The following is a 19,126-nucleotide window of genomic DNA, read 5'->3' on the forward strand; positions in this document are numbered from 1 at the left end:
GTACAAAGCCCTGCTGGTACCAACCTGAATCCAGCTTAGCAGCTAGCACTGATGCAGACTTTTAGGGGGAAATCACAAAGAATTGCGCTGCTTTTGCGGCCACTAAGATCACACAGGGAAGACTTAGCTGCTAAGAAAATAGCATCTTGGTTCTCTTGTGCTACATGACTAGTTGCAATTAAACATAACAAATAGGTCGTGTTTGTGGTGCAATAATCGTTAGCACAATGCAATGTCATTTGTGAATCAGACCTTGTCTCCTCCTGTCACTCTTTGTAAGCTGAAATTGCTTTTTGTCTCAGTGAGTTTCTCTGAATAGCATCTGAAGCTAGTTCATGTGGAAGGTAAAGGAATAAAAACACAAAACCAAGTAGATTTAAGCACATTATCTTCTTATATCCATATGAAAATAGCATTAGGTGGCAAAGTTATCACAAACATTCCGTTTTTTTTCATCATATCTTATAATAAATCAGACACAATCAGTAACAGTTGTAAGTTGGCATGAAGAATGTACAAGTTTTTCAATAACTTAAGATGTTTGGCATCACCACAGAGTTTCTACTGGTTGTTACTGGAAAGGAGACACAAATAATATCTGTTTGGCTTTTTGTTTTCCATTAACTTTGAATGGACTCTTTTAGTTGTCTGTAATTGAAATGGCAAAAATATTGTGATTTAGATTATTGAAACCAATACATTGGGGGCCCTTTTTCCAGAGTTTTAAAGGAATGTGATTGTTTCATTGGGAGAGTCACATTTATCGAAGAGAGGAACAGACAGATGTTTCGAGATGCATACAAAACAAACACAAGTTAAACCCTGCATGATCCTGGAGGAACCACCTACTCATCACAAAGCATAGAAACACATCTCATCTCGTTTAGCAGGATTTAAAGTATAAAAAAAAGTTAATCCACAGTAATGGCCGAGATAAATAAATAAGAAACATAGCACAGCGTCTCAGGTGTAACGCTATCACCTCGTGTTCAGATAGCACCTTTTTTTCTCCACCTGGGATGAGATTTTGAAAAGCAACATTTGATGTTTTTGTCCTCTAATCACTTCAGTGTAATTCCAGTGTGTTAAACATAATTAAATATGGTTAGACGACAGAGACCATCGCTTTTTGAGGGAGCTAAAAAATGATATCATGCTTCTGTACGGTACATTTACACAGCTCTCTGTTCCCAATACTCTGTCTCTCAAAAAAGAAATACTGCTCATTTTAGTCATTTGTCTTTACGATCTATTGATGATTGTCTCTATTATCGAATACAACAGATTCCTCACTGACACAAAAGTCCATTTATATGTCAATTTTTTCCACCAAATGCACATTGTTGTCTGTCCTGAAGTCTTTCAGCAACACACTTTGTCATTTGAACCCCATAGCGACTCTGCCGACATATAAGTGCAGCTTCTCTCAGTTGATATCTAAACAAGGTTTTCAGAAGAGTTTCGAAATTGCACTTTTGTCCACAGCTCTACAGCGATGCAGTTTCAGTCCTCCAACGTTTCTCAGTCTTCAGGGTGGCCGTCTGTTACTTCCTACCAGCGACTGTCACCGTAGAGGCTTTAGCCGCCAAGTCTTTAGCCGTCTCGTTTTTATATTCCTTTTTTCTTCTCACCCTCGTCTGACTCCACACACGTGTCGTTACAGGTTCACCAGACAGTCATTAGTAGTGTTACGGAGGAGGTGTCACAGGACGAGCAGGTTAGTGACAAGTGAATAAATACTTATATGAAGGAAGTCACTGCGCTTCACCTCCACGATCCACGAAATACACCAAGTTCACTTTGTGTCCCTGGAGGAGAAACATAGGTAAACATACTTTTAACATCCTTATATCCGCAAAACATTTTCCTTTTTCATTTGAATATTCGGTAAGCTCACCTGGTTTTTGTTTTTTAGCTCTACATTAGCATTGCTCTCATAGCTGCCTTGCTGATTTTTCTGCGATTCTTCCTAGGCCTTTTCCTTGGACGGGCTGGGGGTCTGGGGCCCGTTGGAGCCGATGGCTGCTTTGTTGTAGTCGTAGATGTTGTCGCTGTGAAAAATAGCATCCAGTATACATTTTACTCTTTTGTTTCTCTTTTATTGTGAAAGATCTCGAAATTAAAACGTTCAGTAGTTACAAAAACAACAGAGAAAACCTTGAGTTGTCTTTAAGCACTTCATTTTACTCTGACAGGTTACTATACGTTGTTTTTTATTAACCCTAAGTATACCATAACATCCCTTACCTGGTTTCTGTGTTGTTGTTGTTGTTGTTGTTGTTGTTGTTGTTGTTGCTGTTGTTGTATGCAGATGATGATGATGTTTATCATGCAGGTTATGTTGCAGATCCTTTTCTTTCTGCCTCTCCTCCTCCTCTTCACGTTTCATCTGTTGCTGCCTCAGTATCTCCTTCTCTTGGTCCAGCCTCTTGTGGAGAAGCAGCAGCTCCTTTCTCTCCTGCTCCAGTCTCTTCTCCTCCATCTGTAATATCTGCGCCTCCTCAGGAGTGTTATTGTCTCTCCGTCTCGGCAGTTCTCGAGGATCCGGATTGGGCTCTTTGGTCGGTCTGAACCTGGTCCCGGCTCTCTGGTTAGGTGCCTCAGTGGGACTGAATTTGGCTTCGGGATTCTGAGTAGCAACGTGAGAGGAAGCGCCTGTTTGGGTTTTGGAGAGTAGGTCATCTTGCCGTAATGGATTCCCCTTTTCCTGATTAACTTTCCCTTCTGTGCTGTTGAGCAGCAACCCCTCCCCACCTTCGAGCAACTCATTCTTTTCCTCAACGCCAACGTTATCCATTGTCTTTTTGCCATCTGAGACCCCACCGTTCTTCCTCTCCATATACTCTGTTTGTTCATGCAGCCTGGTGGAGTTATGTGCCCAGTGAGGAGCAAAAAGAAGATCCTCTCCAGAGCGAGATGCATCCTCCCCAGCCAGGCTGTACCCATCCCCAGGCTCGGTGAAGGTGTCTCCTCTGGGGCTCCAGTGCTGCTCCAGGAGGTCCTCCAGGTGGGCCCCCTGGTTCTGCTTCAGCTCATCCCACTGATGCACTTCAACCTTGGAGTGCACCTTGACCTTGGACAATGAAATAAAACCAAATTCAATTCATATATTCCAGTTTGGTCCTTTGATGCTCAACCAAATCCCAAACCATCCTATCTAAATGCTTTAAAATTACACAAAAAAGGAATGTTAACGAGTAGATTATATTCATGCTGGTTTTTTACGAATGTATTTATTATGTGAAATATCTTTAAAATCAACCCAACCAACGGAGGGTTTCTTGTTCGTTTTCAGTATAGGATTGCTTAAAAACTACTGGCTTGTTTTTCGTGAAACTTAATGGAAAGATGTAGCCAGAGGTGTAAAGTAAGTACATTTACTAGTACTAGTAGGTATTTGTACTTTATTTCAGTATTTCAATTGTATGCCACTGTGTACTTTTACTCCATTACATTTATTTAACATCTTTAGTTGCTAGGCAGATTTGGATTAACGATGTTAAATATAATCAGCCCTTAAATCAGACTTTAGTTCACCTGCAGAAAATCCAGCAGCTACCCTGCAGTATACAAAGCCATTCAAACTAGCTGCACCTTTACCAGCTCTGAGAACACTTTAATGATCAATCATTATAAAACATATCAGAGATATTATTCTGAAATGGACCAATCAGACAATGACTACTTGTACTGTCGCTACTTTGAGTACATTTAGATGAGAGTACTTTCTACTTTCACTAGAGGAACATTTTGAATGCAGGACTTTTACTGTGACAGAGTATTCCTACACTCTGGTACTTCTACTTTTCAAATTGCTTTCAAAATTGCCTTTTTGAATACTACATTTAAAAACAAACGTGAAGAAAGGTTATCCACAAAGGAAGAATTCATTTTATTGTGAAGGTGCAGGAAGTATTGGGCAATAGTAACGGTGCGTATAAGCAGGTGTTAAGGTCAGAAGTTGGTCCATGCATTCTTTGTCCAGATTACTTTTATAAAAGTGCTTAAAGTTGCAGTTTTGGATTGAAGTTTTGTTGGATACTATTCTTTGGTCACACCCTTACTGCTTTGTGTACCACTTCAGCCTAATATTGAGTCATGATCTAAAGCAGTACACACTGTACCTGTCCGTGTCCTGGGCTGAGAGTCTGGTTTCGGTGCTGGTGGTTGTGTTGCCTGCGATTTGACTTTTTCTTGGGCGGAGGGAGACGTGGAGCTTGCTGACACCGGCACTCCACGTGATCCACCACTGACACCACGGCTTTACCGTAAGTTGGCCTTTTGTTGACATACTCAATCTTCATGACCTAGAGAGCAAGATAATACGATGACAGTCAGAGGAGATAATCTTTCCACAATATTCTATTAGACGTTTGGATATTTGAGTACTAGTGTGGTTGTTTACCTGCAGGTATCTGGTGTGCGTGAGGACGGGGACGCAGTGCATGCTCTTGGTGTTGCAGCAGCCGGAGCAGCGCTGCACCTCCACGCAGGGCGGCCATAACAGGAAGTTAGCGTTGCTGCGATCCAACATTGCCCTGGTGACCTCGACCACCTCTGTCCGGACTTTACACAGAGCCTGCTGAGCTGGCTGGGCATCTGAGGGATGAGATATGAGCGAGTGTGAGCGTGGAAGGAATATGATACAATAGATTCTGAGCACAGGAACAGACTCATTATGCATTTGTTTGCGGCATTTTGTATCTCTGTGTGGTTATTTTGCATCTCATGTAGTTGTTTTCTGTCTCTTTGTTGTAATTTTGTTGTTTTTTTGTCTAATTTACTTTTTTTACATCTCTTTTTGGATGCTTTCGTGCCCTTTGTGGTTGCCTTTTAGTCATTTTGCTTCCCTTTACAGTCATTTTGCATCTCTTAGTGGTATTTTGTGTCTTTGTTCAGCCATTTTTTGGCAGTTTTTGGTCACTTTGCATCTCTAACATCATATAACTTACACTTAGGAGAATTGTGTGGCTCTTTGTGTGTGCTTTGCATATCTCTTTTAGTCACATTTCTTCAATTTTAAACAAATGTAAGTAGCTCTCACCATTAAAGCCCGATTTGTTTAATGCTAAAGTGACTTTTGACTCATGCAGCTCACCTACAACTGTCCTGTATTACCACCGCTGCATCCACTAAAGCCTGTAGCTGATGCAAAGCACAAACAAGCTGTCGGATTATGATGTGAAACTCATGCATTTCAAATGAACCGACATGCTACAGCTTCCTCTAATCAGACGTATTATTGAATTGCATTATTGGCCTGCGATACAGAAACACGAGGCCATTTTTCTGCAACTGCTTGACGTACAAGGATACAGATAAGATATGTTTTACATCATGATAATGTCGGGCTATTAGTATCTCCTCATGCAGAAGGGAAGCAAACAAAGGCACCGAGACTGAGGTACACTGAGTTCAGTTATTCAGACATCTGTTTTAGCATGGGAAAACAAAGGTTAATGGGGAGGATTTTACCGTGTCACTAAAGCCATACTTGTCACATCAATCAACTCCCAGGAAAGGCAGCCATCCACTAATGAGGATGGAGTACTTTTAACTTCATGGGAAGAATCAGGAATCATCCATATCAGCACTATGAACTATTTATGAGCATGAATACACACATATTTAACCTGGGAAACATACCATGAGAGTGTGTCTTCCAGATCCAAAGAAGACTTATAGCAGTGAGGATCTTTCTGTTTAATAATATACAATGAATTCATAGAGCAACAACAAGCTTCAGGAAGGAGGGGGGGGGGGGCTTATCTTACCGAGGCTCCTTGGTAGTCTGTGACCTCCGTTCGCTGCAGAACTCCCGTCTTCCTCATCTGAGACAAAACAATAAACAAACACAGCCTATGACTTGTGTAAACACAGCAAGTGATTTATGAATGGTGTTTATGGCATTCAGAGGCCTTATAGCGCCCTCTGCATGCATGGAGATAAAACAGGAGCTCAGGAACACGCATGAGGGGAGGAGAACAGGTAGGGGGGAAATGGATGCGAGCATGCACAGAGGAGAGATGGAGACTTAGATATAGGTTAAATATTCATGGCATGGTATATATCATATACATCATATGTGTGTTTGTGTGTTTCTAAGACCATATGGTGTGTTCTCCCTGCTCTGTGTTACTCCAGTTGTTTTTCAGAGTTGGTTTTATTAGTGCTGATGTTTACAAGTCACAATTATGGTAGAAAAGTAACAACTTGTTGTGTTTATTGTCAGGTTATCACTGCTTGCCCGTGCAAATGTCATGTTTTATTTTCTGCCAGATAAGATTCTGAAATCTCCTAAATTTACGCTGCTGTTTTTACTTGAATTAAAAGCACTTTGTTTTGAAAGGATACTCACGAGGCCAAAGGTTAAACACAATTCTAATACACCCATATTTTATGAAGTATCAGAGGTCGCTGGTCTTTACCTACGGAGTCAGAGAGCAGCAGCAGCTGGAGGTCCTCTATGGAGGAGATGGGGCTGTTTCTAACCAGCTCCACCAGGGCTGCAGGCAGAGGCTCCCCCTGAAACACACAGGAGCAAATCATCAAATAAACCATATCACTCTGGAACATGAGTCTGGGAAATAGAGCCATAACCGTTGAGTTGTTTCAGCCGTGACATGTGACAATAAGATCTGTTTGAGTATTTCCCACCCGGAATTTATCCTGCATCAGACATCACAGAGTTTTCCAAACAATTCCTCTGAGGAAAGGGAAGAGCACACCGCAGCACGTCTGCATCAGCCATTTCACAAGTTTCTCAGTCGTTGTGTGTGTGTGTGTGTGTGTGTGTGTGTGTGTGTGTGTGTGTGTGTGTGTGTGTGTGTGTGTGTGTGTGTGTGTGTGTGTGTGTGTGTGTGTGTGTGTGTGTGAGAGAGAGAGACGGAAGGAGAGAGAGAGAGAGTGTGTTTGTAGGCCTCACTGAAGAACTAAAGGTGATCAAAATGAAAAAAAATGCATTTGTTCTAAAATCTAAACGGTGACTTTGAGATGAGTTAGCAGGAAGTGGTAAAATGCAGATTTTCTGGGTTTTAGGACTCATTCCTGCACCACTCGATGGAGTTTTTATAGCATGGAGGCTATAAACAATATCAGGCTGTGTCACAACAGGAAACTTGATAGTAAATCAAAATCGAAAATTCATTTCAGGTGTATTTGTTGTAAATAACAACAGGATAAGACAACACGTTGTGCTTAAACAACACAACCAGATAATTCAATACCACCACACCAAGCAGCAGCTCTACATGGTGACTCTATGGAGTGGGTGTGGGTTAAACCCCTCGAGTCATTAATGGGCAGGAGGGGGGGGGGTGGGTATTAACCAAAGTGGACACACAATGGTCACTAAGAGCAGGCTGAATGACTATTGGCGTTGTGTCTTCTCATCTGCTAACATTTAGGGGTCAAAGGAGCCAGGAAGGAGTCAGGAAGTGGGGGAAGGAGTGATATGGAGAAGAGGAGATGGAGAAGGGAGGTGCATCTTGAAGAACGGGGATAATAGATGAATAAAAGACGGGTTAAAAATGGACAATGATCAGACATGGGTCGAGACGCCTCCTCGGCGTTGCTTTTAAATGCTGTGGACGTGCTTCATCTGCTGTCCCGCGGTGACGAGGAACCAATGAAGATGGAGCAAATGTGGTCAGACAATAGGACCAAAAAACACAATACTAACTAATATCTGATCTCTAATCTGTCCCGGCTTAATGCTGTGTAATAGCAAGTGTGTATTTATTTGTGTTTATAGCCTCATCATTGGACATCCTATGTTAGACTCAACTGGTTTTCTCACACGATAAAAATAATTAGATTTAAAAGTCAATTTTCCTGCTTCCTTAAAACTGTAGCACACAACTGTTTCTACTGAGACACTATGACTAGTTTATCCTCTATATTTCTAGCATCTGGGCAACAAGCTTTCATGGTTAAGGCTTTCTCTGACTGGAATAACTTACTTTATAAAATTCGATTAGACTTCATTTGGCTGCTCTGATCTCCTATTTTTAAGACGAATTTGCACGTTTAAAATTACATCTGTGAACATCTGTCTTTGGCTTCTACTGTTCGCTTTAGATTCTTTCCTTGAAGTGAAAGATATCATCAGATTACTGGTACATTTGTTAGAAAACAGCATGATTTTAATCTTATAATAACACTGTTTTTTGGTTGTTCTGTATGTTTAAGTACTCAAATATTGGTGTGTTTGTCCGTTGATACTTTAATGTTTCTTTAATAGTGTGTTTTCTGTGTCGGACCCAGTCAAAAACAAGATTACCCATCTCAAGAGGCGTCTTCTAAATAAAAAAAAGTGTGGCTAAAACATTTTGGAAACACACAACATGTAAAGGACGACACATCGTAAATTAAATGTAACAGTGTAAGTCCGGTCCGGTAAAGTGTGTAGGTCTGTGCTGCAGAGTATAATGAATCCCTACGGGAAGCAGGTTTGAGCCAAAGGAAGCAGCCATCCATGCATTGACATGTATTCTCATCCTGCCTCTACTGTACGCCGCTGCCTTTCCTCCATTGTTAGCCTGCTTTTCAGAGCGCTGAATACAGCGGGGAAATGCCTGTTGTATTACACTCACATGTCCGCTGCAGAGCTGTCCGTGCCCCTGAGGAGTCATCACCGTGATTTCTTCCCCTCGCCAAACGGAGCAAAAGTCGTGTCTGATGTTAATTATAGGATGTGTGCCTTTGTTCACAGTGGTGCCTGCTGCCATGACGATTTGTGTCTAAGCAGGAAATACTAAATAAACACTTCTGGGTTCTGATAAACAAAACAGATGTAAACACATTCAAAAATCCAGCGACAGAATGCGTAAACACACATATGGAGAATGCTCAGTGTTTAAACGGAGACAACAATATGTCTAATATTTCAAGATGATAAAATTGTTGCGTATAGGGGAATGTGGTACGACCTGGACTTAGGTAAACAGGAGTATAAAAGGAGGAGAAAGGTATCAAACTATGGCTGGACTAATGATTGTTTTCAATACTGATTATTTTCTAAATTGATCCGGTAATCGCCTGGTCTATAAAATGCCTGAAAATAGTAAAAAATGTACTTCCTAATTCCTCAAACTACAAGGTGATGGCTTTAAATGTATTTTTTTGTCAGTCTAAAACTTAAACATATTCCCTTAAATACAATTTTAAACAGAAAAAGCAGGAAATCTGTACATTTGAGAGGCTTTAAACAACCCTTTTCTGCCATGTTTGCATTCAAAAGTACACGAATAGATCAAATGTGATTCTTTTTTGTTGATAAACTTATTAAATACTCAATTTCAAACTGTATTGTTGGCCCGCTTTCAGTAAGAGCTGCTGATTTGGAGGAAATACAGTGTGATTATTCATGCAAAATTAGAGGGAATGATTATTACTAAACATATGATGATGGTGAACTCTACAAAACAAGGATTTTTTGTTTAGTTTATAGAATACTTTCTCCGCAGCTCCGCAATACTTCAATCTTGTATTTTGCCAAATATTGCACCTGTGGATATTGGGTTAAGATGTTGCTAAGCTAACGATAAATTGTTCCTACTGTCAATCGGTCAAAAAAAACACAGGAAAATTCTTATAAACTCTGTTATAAAACCCAACTGTCGTACAATGTCGCTCCTCTTTTAAAAAACAAGAGAAGTCAGGTTCTCTCGTTCACTTTTTGTTATTTTACACTGTCCAAAAGATCAACATTTTGGGACTTAGTCCAGCACTTATCACCTAAAGCAAGCTCCCGTCCCCCTGGTCGGACGTTGTGAGGAATGCCAGGTACAGGCGGGGCAGGGGAGGAGGAGAGGGAGCGTCTAATGGTTCATAATTAGGGGGTCGAGTTTGCTGCAGCACACGTGTGGAGCTTCACGTGTGCTGCAGCAAACTGGAATGTCTGAATAAATGTGACTTTAATTAATTCCATTGTCATGATTTACGCTCTGGAAAGGCGCCTAATGCAATTAAGCATAATGATGAGTTTGTGCTGTAAATTAAATGTCTGGATTCCTCTTTGGTGGTCCACACTTGGATGTATATGCACGTTATGTCTTATTCTCTTATGGTAAAGTTCTTTTTATAGGGTTTGTGATTGAACCTTGCATACAGACATGGGGAATTCCTGGTTTTGTACCTCAAAGGCTAACTTTCTCCCTTTTAAAACGCCTGGCCTGTCAAATGTGAGCTTCCTTTTTACATGGTGCCTGCAGAGGCCATAAAATGCAAAGACAAGCTGATGACAGGGATCTGAAGTCATCCATCATAGCTGAGTCTCACCAGAAATCTACCTTTATGTGAAGCAGTCATGGCTACGGTAGACATGCATACACTAAATTGTATAGGTGGAGTAAATGAGAGGAGGGATAGGAGCACTTAAAGATACTTTTCCATTCATTAAAAGCGTCCATTATCAGCAGAAGCCCTGGTTGCAATTCCCAGTACCATGCTACTCCAGCTGTCTTGGGTTGTGCCCTCTTTTTGACTTGTTTGAATGTCTACTTCCTACGGCTGACATGTTAACTGTGTGTTTTGACCCCATTTAGTTTCTCAAGTGGCTGACACTGGTGTTTCATTGTGAAAATGGACTTCCTGGGTCGGCAAAAGAGATGGAATCTGAGCGGAGGCAGAAATACAAAAAAATAATCTGATCAAATGTGCATCTGGACCGACTTCTATGGCCTTCATTGAGGCGAAAGAGGCCAACATGTTTGAAATGTCATTTATCTTAAAGACTCACTTGACCTAGACGAGACCCTGAGTTAAGATTTGTCTTCCTGTTTGACCTCGGGAGACGGTCAGAGTTTTCCCATCCATCATGCATGCATGCTTCACCATTGCATGTTCATTACTCTGACGGATTCGGGTTGAAATGGAGCAGAAGTAGTTCGCTCGAGGTACAACAGCACTATTATGTGCATCATAATGGCAACATACCAGTCACAAACTATTTAAATTATTAATACTTAAATGGAGACTACACCATTGCATTTATATGTGAAAATGTCATGGCGTTCTGCAGTTGTCTCCATTTACATATCAATAATGTAAGTGTTTTAAGACCCTCAACATCTGGACAGACAGGTGATTTACATTGTGTTGATGCATGACAAATATTTCATACCACAACCGGATCCTGTGTCCTCTAACCTCCATGAAATATTTCACTCTGAGTGTCCAAAAAAATCTCTCACAACTGTGGTACATCATGGTCGTCTACTGTGACCGACATGTGGTCTCTGCAGCCTCACGTCACAGTGAGATGCTGCTCGCTTTACGGACTCGCTCAACATCTGGAGCAGCATCCACTTCAACCCATAGAGCACCCAGCTGCTGAAGAGCCTCTCATGGCAGCCAGCCTCTGTGTGTGTGTGTGTGTGTGTGTGTGTGTGTGTGTGTGTGTGTGTGTGTGTGTGTGTGTGTGTGTGTGTGTGTGTGTGTGTGTGTGTGTGTGTGAATAAATGCCCCTGGGCATCCATTCATTCATTATACCAGTTAATGGGAGGAATAACAGTTACCCTCTGCGGGGAGGATCCCAGAGTTCGCACAGGCACTGAGGGAATGGGAGTGGATGTTATTCTAGGACTAAACAGAAGCAGGTGCACTAAATCTAAATAAATATAAAATAAACAGGATTATCATGTTCGTTGTAGTCTTGATGAGGTCACTTATAATTTATCTCCATTAGAGAAAAACATACATTAGAATAGAAGTGATGAACATAAAAACCCTTCATTTAAAGTCAATTGTACGAATTTTCTGACACCGTTAAATAAGCATTCAAACATTAGCATAAGTAGTCAATGCTAAGCTAGCATTCTTTAAAGCTAGGCTACTTCCTGTCAGTGTTGCGTTTTCATTGTCTGAATGGAACAATTTACATTTAATCAAGTAACGTTATTACGGTTAATTTATACTTAAAGAGAAATATGGTACTTTATACTTTCCCTTTACAGCTAACGTTACAAGAAACTTTACAAATTCAGTTTTTTGCTCTAAAGTAGATGTATAAATATGATGATTTGTTATCATTTAACTGAATATAAGAATAGCTCCGTCGATTAAGTCTTGGCTTTTCTGAATGTTTCGGTATTTTTAGGTTCATAAAGAGTACATTTTGATAATTAAACTTACTTAAACTCAAGTAAACTTTAAAATGCAGGACTCTTACCTGTAACAGAGTATTATTAGTATGGTATTAGCACTTTAACCCCCACTGCTCCATTTTCAATTCATGATGTTTTGCTTTGATCTGTATGATGCAGAAACACTACTCTCTATAGCTTGTATGGGTCGTTTCATTTATTTGAGTCATGTTATTTTACTATATATGTTGCAACTACGAGACCAGCATAAACGTTACCTCGTTGTGCCTTAACAATGACCATAAAGTTCTTGAAAACTTGACCCATCTCTAAAACATCGATAGTTTTGACGCAAACTCACCTCGGCTGCGCCAAACCGCAGACACGTCGCCAGCAGCGCGAGCAGCAGCTGTACCCACAAGCTCATCTTGCTGCCCAGCCTCGAGCCACTTTGACGGAACGGGCATTTATGGAAGCGCGAGAGACCCCTCAGCACTGCGCGCGGAGGGACAGCGGCTCGCCCTGCGGAACCGCGTGCGCGTAAACGGTCGGTCCACACCACTGTCGTATCTCCAGAAGAAAATATCCAAAGATGAAAGAAGAAGCTCCAAAGTTCTGATGAACCTTCCAAGTTTTAATTAAGGTGTTTTTTCTCCAACGTGGTGCTCAGTATTTTTCTTTTTGTCCACCTTGCGCAGAAGTCGTATTTACTTAAACAACATTTCCAAGTCACAAACTTTGCCCAGAAAGCAGTCCTTTGGAAAGTATCAATTATTCCAAAGATGCCCCGTTTTAAGAAAAATACAATATATCCAACTGATGTCTTTCTTTCCAAAAGTGAGGGTCTTTTTATTAACCGTGATGTGTCCAAAAGTGCAGCTCAAAAACGTCGCATGTCAGCACGGGAGTTCGTGGTGCTCTTCTTCCAAGAAGTCTTATCAATAAGAAACGCTCTGTGTGTCTCGGTGCGCCTCAGCCTGCTGGAGCTGCCTGATTACGCAGCGCTGTGGTGGTGTTGGTTGAGGGGAAGAGCAGTTTTCCAAGAGTCTCTCTCCCGCCCCCTGTCTGAAGAATGATCATCTGCACACAAAGGAGCTACATTAGTCCACAAACGAGCTCTTCACACACAGCAGCCACTCTGAGCTCTACTTCCTCTGTCGTGAATCATGTATGCAGATATTCCTGAGACTGGGCCAATCCTGCGTGTCTGTTGGTCTGAATTGTGTCAGCGATATGATCTGGTTTAAAATGATAGTATTATTAACCATGAGGGTGTATAAATATCAACACTGTGTTAGTATTTATAAGCAGTGGTCGTAAAGTAATGCTGGAGGCTCTCAAGTTGGGAACATTTGAGGTACTTCTTGAGTGTTATTTTAAGTACTTTATGTCAACTCAACTATATTTATGTAATAGTCCTAGTTAGTCTTGTTTTACTTCAAGACTAAGATTGTAGATATGATTTCTACAATGCAAAGTGTTTAGATAGATGCTGCCATTTCACTAAGTAACTCAAGTGCTACTTACCCATAGACGCACCTGAATTAAAAATCCAATAATATTGTTTTAAATTTGATAATATGGCACTCAAAGTTATTACTCTACATGCCAAACACTGTACTTACTAACCACATTCACATAGATTTGTATAGCTTTTGAATACAGCGCTTAAATGTGTAATGGCTTACAGAGTTTATGGCTCACTACAGAGTCATACAAGTAGAAGTTGCAGTGGTTTTAGTGCTTTAAATACACCAGAAGGATGCTGAAATAACTACAAAATGACACAGATTTGTACAAAATACACATTCTTTCATTCTTTCATTCATTCAAAGACCAAAAGTCCTTTTTATAACTTTTAAAATGCTTGTTTTAAATGCATTTCAGCATCGATCAAGGCTCTGCTAACATTTGTGTTGCTAACAAAATAACTTCATGTAGTTTATGAGTTATTTTAAAGTGTGTAACATTTGTCACATATTGACAAATTCTGTTTTAATGGGAAGTAATTAATAATAATAACAACAACAACAACAACAACAACCCTGTGACTATTGTGAACTTTAAATAACTGTCTCCAATAGTACTATTTTTAAAACTTGCCATGTTGCCATTTTTCTCACATAAAAATTAAAAATGCATCCAGGGTTTTTAAATCAGGGATTGTACATACCACAAAATGCTATAAGCAAAGTCCACACGTGGGAACAACCATTGACCCTTCAATCATGGCATTGCGTAATAGAGCTCCTGCAGATGATGTCATATATGCTGGTCACGTGACGAGATACGACAGGGGCAGCCATTTTGGCAGTCATCGCGGCAGTAAATTGACAGGCACTGGCAGACTGTCAAGGATGGTGGATAACTGCTGTGCACCAGGTTGCACAAATAGGCGTGGGAAAAAGAAAGGTGTATCGTATTATCGCATTCCTAAAGACGCGGAGAGGAGGGAGAAGTGGATTGGAGCGATTAAAAGAGCCAGGAGCCTTCAGAAAAAGACTGAAAGATGGGACCCCCCGGCCGTTGGCTTTCGCTTATGCAGTGATCACTTCATATCAGGTGGGTGAAGGAATACAGTACAATGCTACAAAAAGTTTCTGGTCAGTTTAATTAAATTTAATTAGTTTAATTTAAGAAGTAGCACCCAGTTATTATAGCTAACGGACACTGTGATGTCCCTTTTTAACTCAACAAGTGTGGCTCTGGCGCAGCCTAGCCAGTTAGCAAGTTAGCTTGTAGCAAGCTAGTGGTAAACAAACCCGTGTTGAAATATTCCTTCTTATTTTGTAGGGAGAAAGAGTGATAATCCGTTGAGTCCGGATTTTATCCCCTCAATTTTCGATTACCTTCCATCTCCAGAGAAGAGGAGACATAAAACGAGACTGGAGGTTTTTAACAGAAGGCAGAAGGCTAAACTGCACAAAGTAGAGCAGGCAAAGATATCTGCAAAAAGCTAAAGATAAAATCCAAGCTAAAAAACATGCTAACGTGACACTTCCGTAGCTAGCCAAGCTAATAAACAAACAATGCTAACGTGACACTGCCTATCAAACTGGAATAATTTAATACTTACCCTTGCAGTGATGATGCCGAAGTTTTTGGATGTAAGACTCCACAGTTGAATGTTGTTTACGAAGCCGGACTGACACCATTTGTAAGCCTCCAAGCTTTTGTACGCTCTGAGGGAGTCTCCTGAGTACACTGATGGAAAGCTTACAAGATAGCTGTGGATGTCTGCGTAGCGCAAGTCGGGTACATCGTCTTCAGAGCAGGAGGTTATGCTCTTGAAAAGCACACCGGGTGAATTATATGGGTCGCTTATATTTAATCTCTCTAATTTTGTACTATAAAGCCGAATTTCACTTGAATTAAAATGAGAAGTATACTCGCTCGGTAAGAAAACACTGGCACCGGTGGTCATGTTGACTGCCAAAATGGTGGCTCCCAACCAAAAGTCACGTGACCGCAGGAGCTCTATAGACCTTTACGCAGCCACTATTGCTGGAGAGGTCACGGGGATAGTTGCCATGCCAACTGACTCCTCTTGTTACCTCAGCATCTCGGCTAGCCGGGCTATCAGGAAACAAAAGGTGTTTTTAAATATCACAGGAGTTATTCTGAGAGTCCTGACCTTTTGCCGTGAGTTTAGGGAACATTTATTAACAATGCCTGACGGGCCCCAAATATAGTATATCAGCCGGCCGACCTCGAGGACCCATAATGATACGTGACGGGGAGAAAAGAGCAAGAACGCTTTTATCATGGGGGAGAAAAAACATTTGAAAGTGCAAGAAAGAACAACACTGCTCAAAGAATCCATACATTGTTTCTGACTGAGGGCTTTTCACACACAGATGCTCTCAGTTTTTCTCGCTGCACTGCAGCTTTATGAACAATGTCCCGACAGCCAGTCAGTTGAAGTCTAGTTTCTTCCAGTTCAATCACGGCCCGGTGAATAATAGGATGCCATTGTTTTTCTAACAAGAGTCAGTGGAGGAAACAGCATGAGCTATGGAGCTATATTTACACTGCGTTTCATATTTGCACGTTTGACCAAGGCCACTGGCAGCACGGGATAACCATTGTGACTTAAAGTACCAATGAAACACCGCTCAAAGGAAACAGTGGTTAAGTTAAGTTAACTTTAATAAAGATATACAAGTTAGCTTCTGTTTCCAAAGATAATTCCACGTTTTTATACAGTTCGAAATCTTGGATTATCTCTTACTAATGGACCTTTCTATGCTCAGGGTGGTGAATATGATGTGGGCTTGGCATCACTAATAATAGGGCTGAATTTAAAGAGATAGTATGGATGTTTCAGAGTGGGGTTGTATGAGGTACTGTGTATACATAGTCAGTGTGTTACTTACACTGGACGGCTTGTAGAGACAGACAGAAGTTGTGACAGGAAATATAATCAATGTGATGCTTTGGAAAAAGGTCGTCAACAAAATGTATTTTAGTCACGTGGAATAAAATAAAAAGATCAACTTCAGTCAAATGTTTTGCCATATTTTGAATATTTGTACAGCTTTCCCTTGTTGTCAGACAGCCTTTTCCAACAGGCGACTGAAAACACATTTACTAAAACTGAATTTTAACCTGCATAACCGGAGAGATGCTAATCTACGTCTGTCTCGGTAGATAGAGGAAGACTAAATGACAGTAGGCCAGACTCTGTTGACAAAAAACAGTAATTCTTTACACACAAAACGATAATCCACTTCTGTCGGTATATCGGTTAGTCTGTTTGTGTGTTACTTGAGTGAATCTGAAATAACCAAAATTAGCAGTAGCAGTAAAGACCAACTTCTGTATTCTGGAAGTTAAATTCCATTTTCTTCCCAATGGAGTCAGTGTGCTTTAAAGAGCATATATGGCTTCAGTTCACAGGTATAAAGCGCTCCATGACAGCAAGGTGAAATGTTGAAAATATTCCAAATATATAGCGTACACTCACACCTATATTGATTTTTTAGGTCTGCCTTTTTCCATGCGGTAACACGCTGACGATGGATAAGTACCTCCCATAACCCCGCTGCACACAACATCCCAAAATCTGAAATCATCCCTTTGACTTTTGATTATTTTCTTCCTCTCGTTTCCTCTCCATGTTGCCAACTTAACCACCCTGTACATGTCAAAACATATTTTACGTTATGCTCAGATTGTGGCTCCGTAAACATGAGTGAGTTTGGTTTATAATGAGGAAGGGAAAAGGAGGAGGAGAAGGAAGAGGAGGATGAGGAGGAGGGGGAGCAGGTTCATGACTAGAGGTAGGGATTTTCCCACCGGGTCCCGCATTGGTTTTACACTACAGCTGACTTCCAATCCCAGAAACACTCTCTCACACACACTTCACACACACACCTGTGTCTGTAACATCTCAGCACAACCCCACAGAGAGAAGACCATCATTATTTCTACGAGGCGACAACTTAATAAGAAACATCCATAAAAATACTGAAGCTCTGTGTACAAAGCGCACGTGTATGCATGGAAACACACTTTTGCATGTGCACACAACTGCCTAAGTGTACACACAAATGCCCAGTAGAAGGCTGAATGAAATGGCTAATGAAGAGCATTCAAACACGTAAAAGCGCTGTTGTGTGGAACAGATCACACCCCCCTGAAATATTGGCTCACACACACGCTCGCTGTCCAATTTCACCATGAACGGAGGACAGAGGGCCCTCTATGTTTAACAATTGAGGGAGAAATGACAGCACTCCTTCAAATATTTAAGATCCTTTCAGAAGATCCGGATAAGGTCACAGCACCCTGAACTAATCTGCTATCGGACAATGATGCCATTTCACTCCGCGCGTTTTTTCCACCGTTGGCTGAAACACTCCAGTGGTTAATTTGATGCAGCAATCGCATACTTGGGTCCTCGCCCCAAGTATCCGCTTTCTAGACGAAAAACATAAATGTACTGTATTTGTGTTGCACCATGGGTTGGTGCACATGTGTCTGCCGAGGTTTGGCTGCTGTCACATGCAACAGAGTTTAAGAGGGGCGACAATTGACCCTCGATTAGTCGTGGGGATAGACTCTCTCCAGCGCGTGTCTCAGAGATAATAGAGGATCATGTAGACCAAATGGACTAATGGGAAGTCATTAGTCAGCCCCTCGAGTCTAGAGTATGAACCTCTCACCCTGGATCTCAGGTTTCCCAATCCCAGGAAGAGGAATGTGGCTCAATCATATCAGAAGAGGAAAACATGGGGTAGATTCAGGTGCAAGGACAACTGATTTATTATTATTCAGCCTCAGCACAACTCAAACTAAATGCTCTTTCTGTACGGACAGACTTAGCAGTAACACCGAAGCTTAGATGTTGGGACTTTTATTTTATAGTGACCAACGATGAGTTGAAGCAGCTCAAAGCCTTCATTTCTCAGCAAGGATCTGTCAACAGCATCTAACGAATGGGTTTGTATGAGAGACTGACAGAGAGGAATTGTTGGAATGCACTCTGCTGAGACAAAGATGGAGAGAGAGGACGGTTTAGGAAAGACCAGAGAGAGAGAGAGAGAGAAAGAGAGAGAGAGAAAGAGGCGGACAGAGAAACACTGACAGGCAAAGTGGCCGAATAGATGGGAAACCTAGAAAAGGCTTAGAAAATCTACACAGAATTGGGGTTTCTAATGATTTGAATATGAGATATTTGCATCACCGCTGTCCCTATTAGCAACCAAATGATCCTTCTGTTGTTGAATCTGAGTTTTTAACATTTCAAAACAGTATAGAAATATAAATCTATGTAAAAATAATAGGTTTTCTTTCCAGTTTAAGGCCTGATCTAGCTCACCTTATCTTGAGTTTTGAAGGAGCAACTATAATGTTAGCATTGCCTTGACTGATACCGAATTCATTCAGAAAGCAAGCATTTTTAAAAGTCGTTTGCATGCTGTCTTTCTGCCAGACCTGACAAAGCATTCATTTCCACACATCTGCATCATTTTGTAGTTATTTTTGCAACTTTTTGATCTATTCCAAGCAACAAATCCTTACAAAATGTGTTTTTT

At 41.0% G+C, this 19,126-nt stretch overlaps 1 protein-coding gene and 1 long non-coding RNA gene across 4 annotated transcripts; one reads left to right on the plus strand and one right to left on the minus strand.

The window, feature by feature from the left end:
* Window positions 1–371: 371 nt before the first annotated feature.
* pdgfbb (platelet-derived growth factor beta polypeptide b) lies at window positions 372–13,175 on the minus strand. Of its 3 annotated transcripts, none has more exons than XM_063903228.1 (8): window positions 12,448–13,175; window positions 6,429–6,525; window positions 5,775–5,831; window positions 4,406–4,599; window positions 4,125–4,307; window positions 2,248–3,073; window positions 1,898–2,051; window positions 372–1,808 (listed from the first exon to the last, which is right to left on the minus strand). In XM_063903228.1, the coding sequence occupies exons 1-7, from the start codon at window positions 12,511–12,513 to the stop codon at window positions 1,918–1,920; spliced, it is 1,557 nt and encodes a 518-aa protein (XP_063759298.1). In that variant the 5' UTR covers window positions 12,514–13,175; the 3' UTR covers window positions 372–1,808; window positions 1,898–1,917. The 3 variants fall into 3 exon arrangements, with proteins under 3 accessions (XP_063759298.1, XP_063759297.1, XP_063759299.1); XM_063903227.1 differs by lacking the exon at window positions 12,448–13,175 and adding an exon at window positions 8,595–8,744; XM_063903229.1 differs by lacking the exon at window positions 12,448–13,175 and having other exon boundaries at window positions 6,433–6,472.
* Window positions 13,176–14,331: 1,156 nt separating this feature from the next.
* Window positions 14,332–15,524, plus strand: LOC134877678 (uncharacterized). The gene is made up of 2 exons (XR_010167605.1): window positions 14,332–14,648; window positions 14,880–15,524. It is a non-coding gene; the product is annotated as an uncharacterized LOC134877678 (long non-coding RNA).
* The last annotated feature ends 3,602 nt before the right edge of the window (window positions 15,525–19,126 follow it).

Source organism: Eleginops maclovinus, chromosome 16, assembly GCF_036324505.1.
Source record: "Eleginops maclovinus isolate JMC-PN-2008 ecotype Puerto Natales chromosome 16, JC_Emac_rtc_rv5, whole genome shotgun sequence".
Lineage (NCBI taxonomy): Eukaryota > Metazoa > Chordata > Actinopteri > Perciformes > Eleginopidae > Eleginops > Eleginops maclovinus.

Excerpts from the sequence above, each read along its gene's own strand:
- pdgfbb (XM_063903227.1), bottom strand. The coding sequence starts at position 8,729 with ATGGCAGCAGGCACCACTGTGAACAAAGGCACACATCCTATAATTAAC. Across the intron at positions 6,526-8,594 it reads GACAGCTCTGCAGCGGACAT|GGGGAGCCTCTGCCTGCAGC; the intron begins GTGAGTGTAATA and ends TGTGTGTTTCAG. Across the intron at positions 4,600-5,774 it reads CAGACTACCAAGGAGCCTCG|ATGCCCAGCCAGCTCAGCAG; the intron begins GTAAGATAAGCC and ends CTCATCCCTCAG.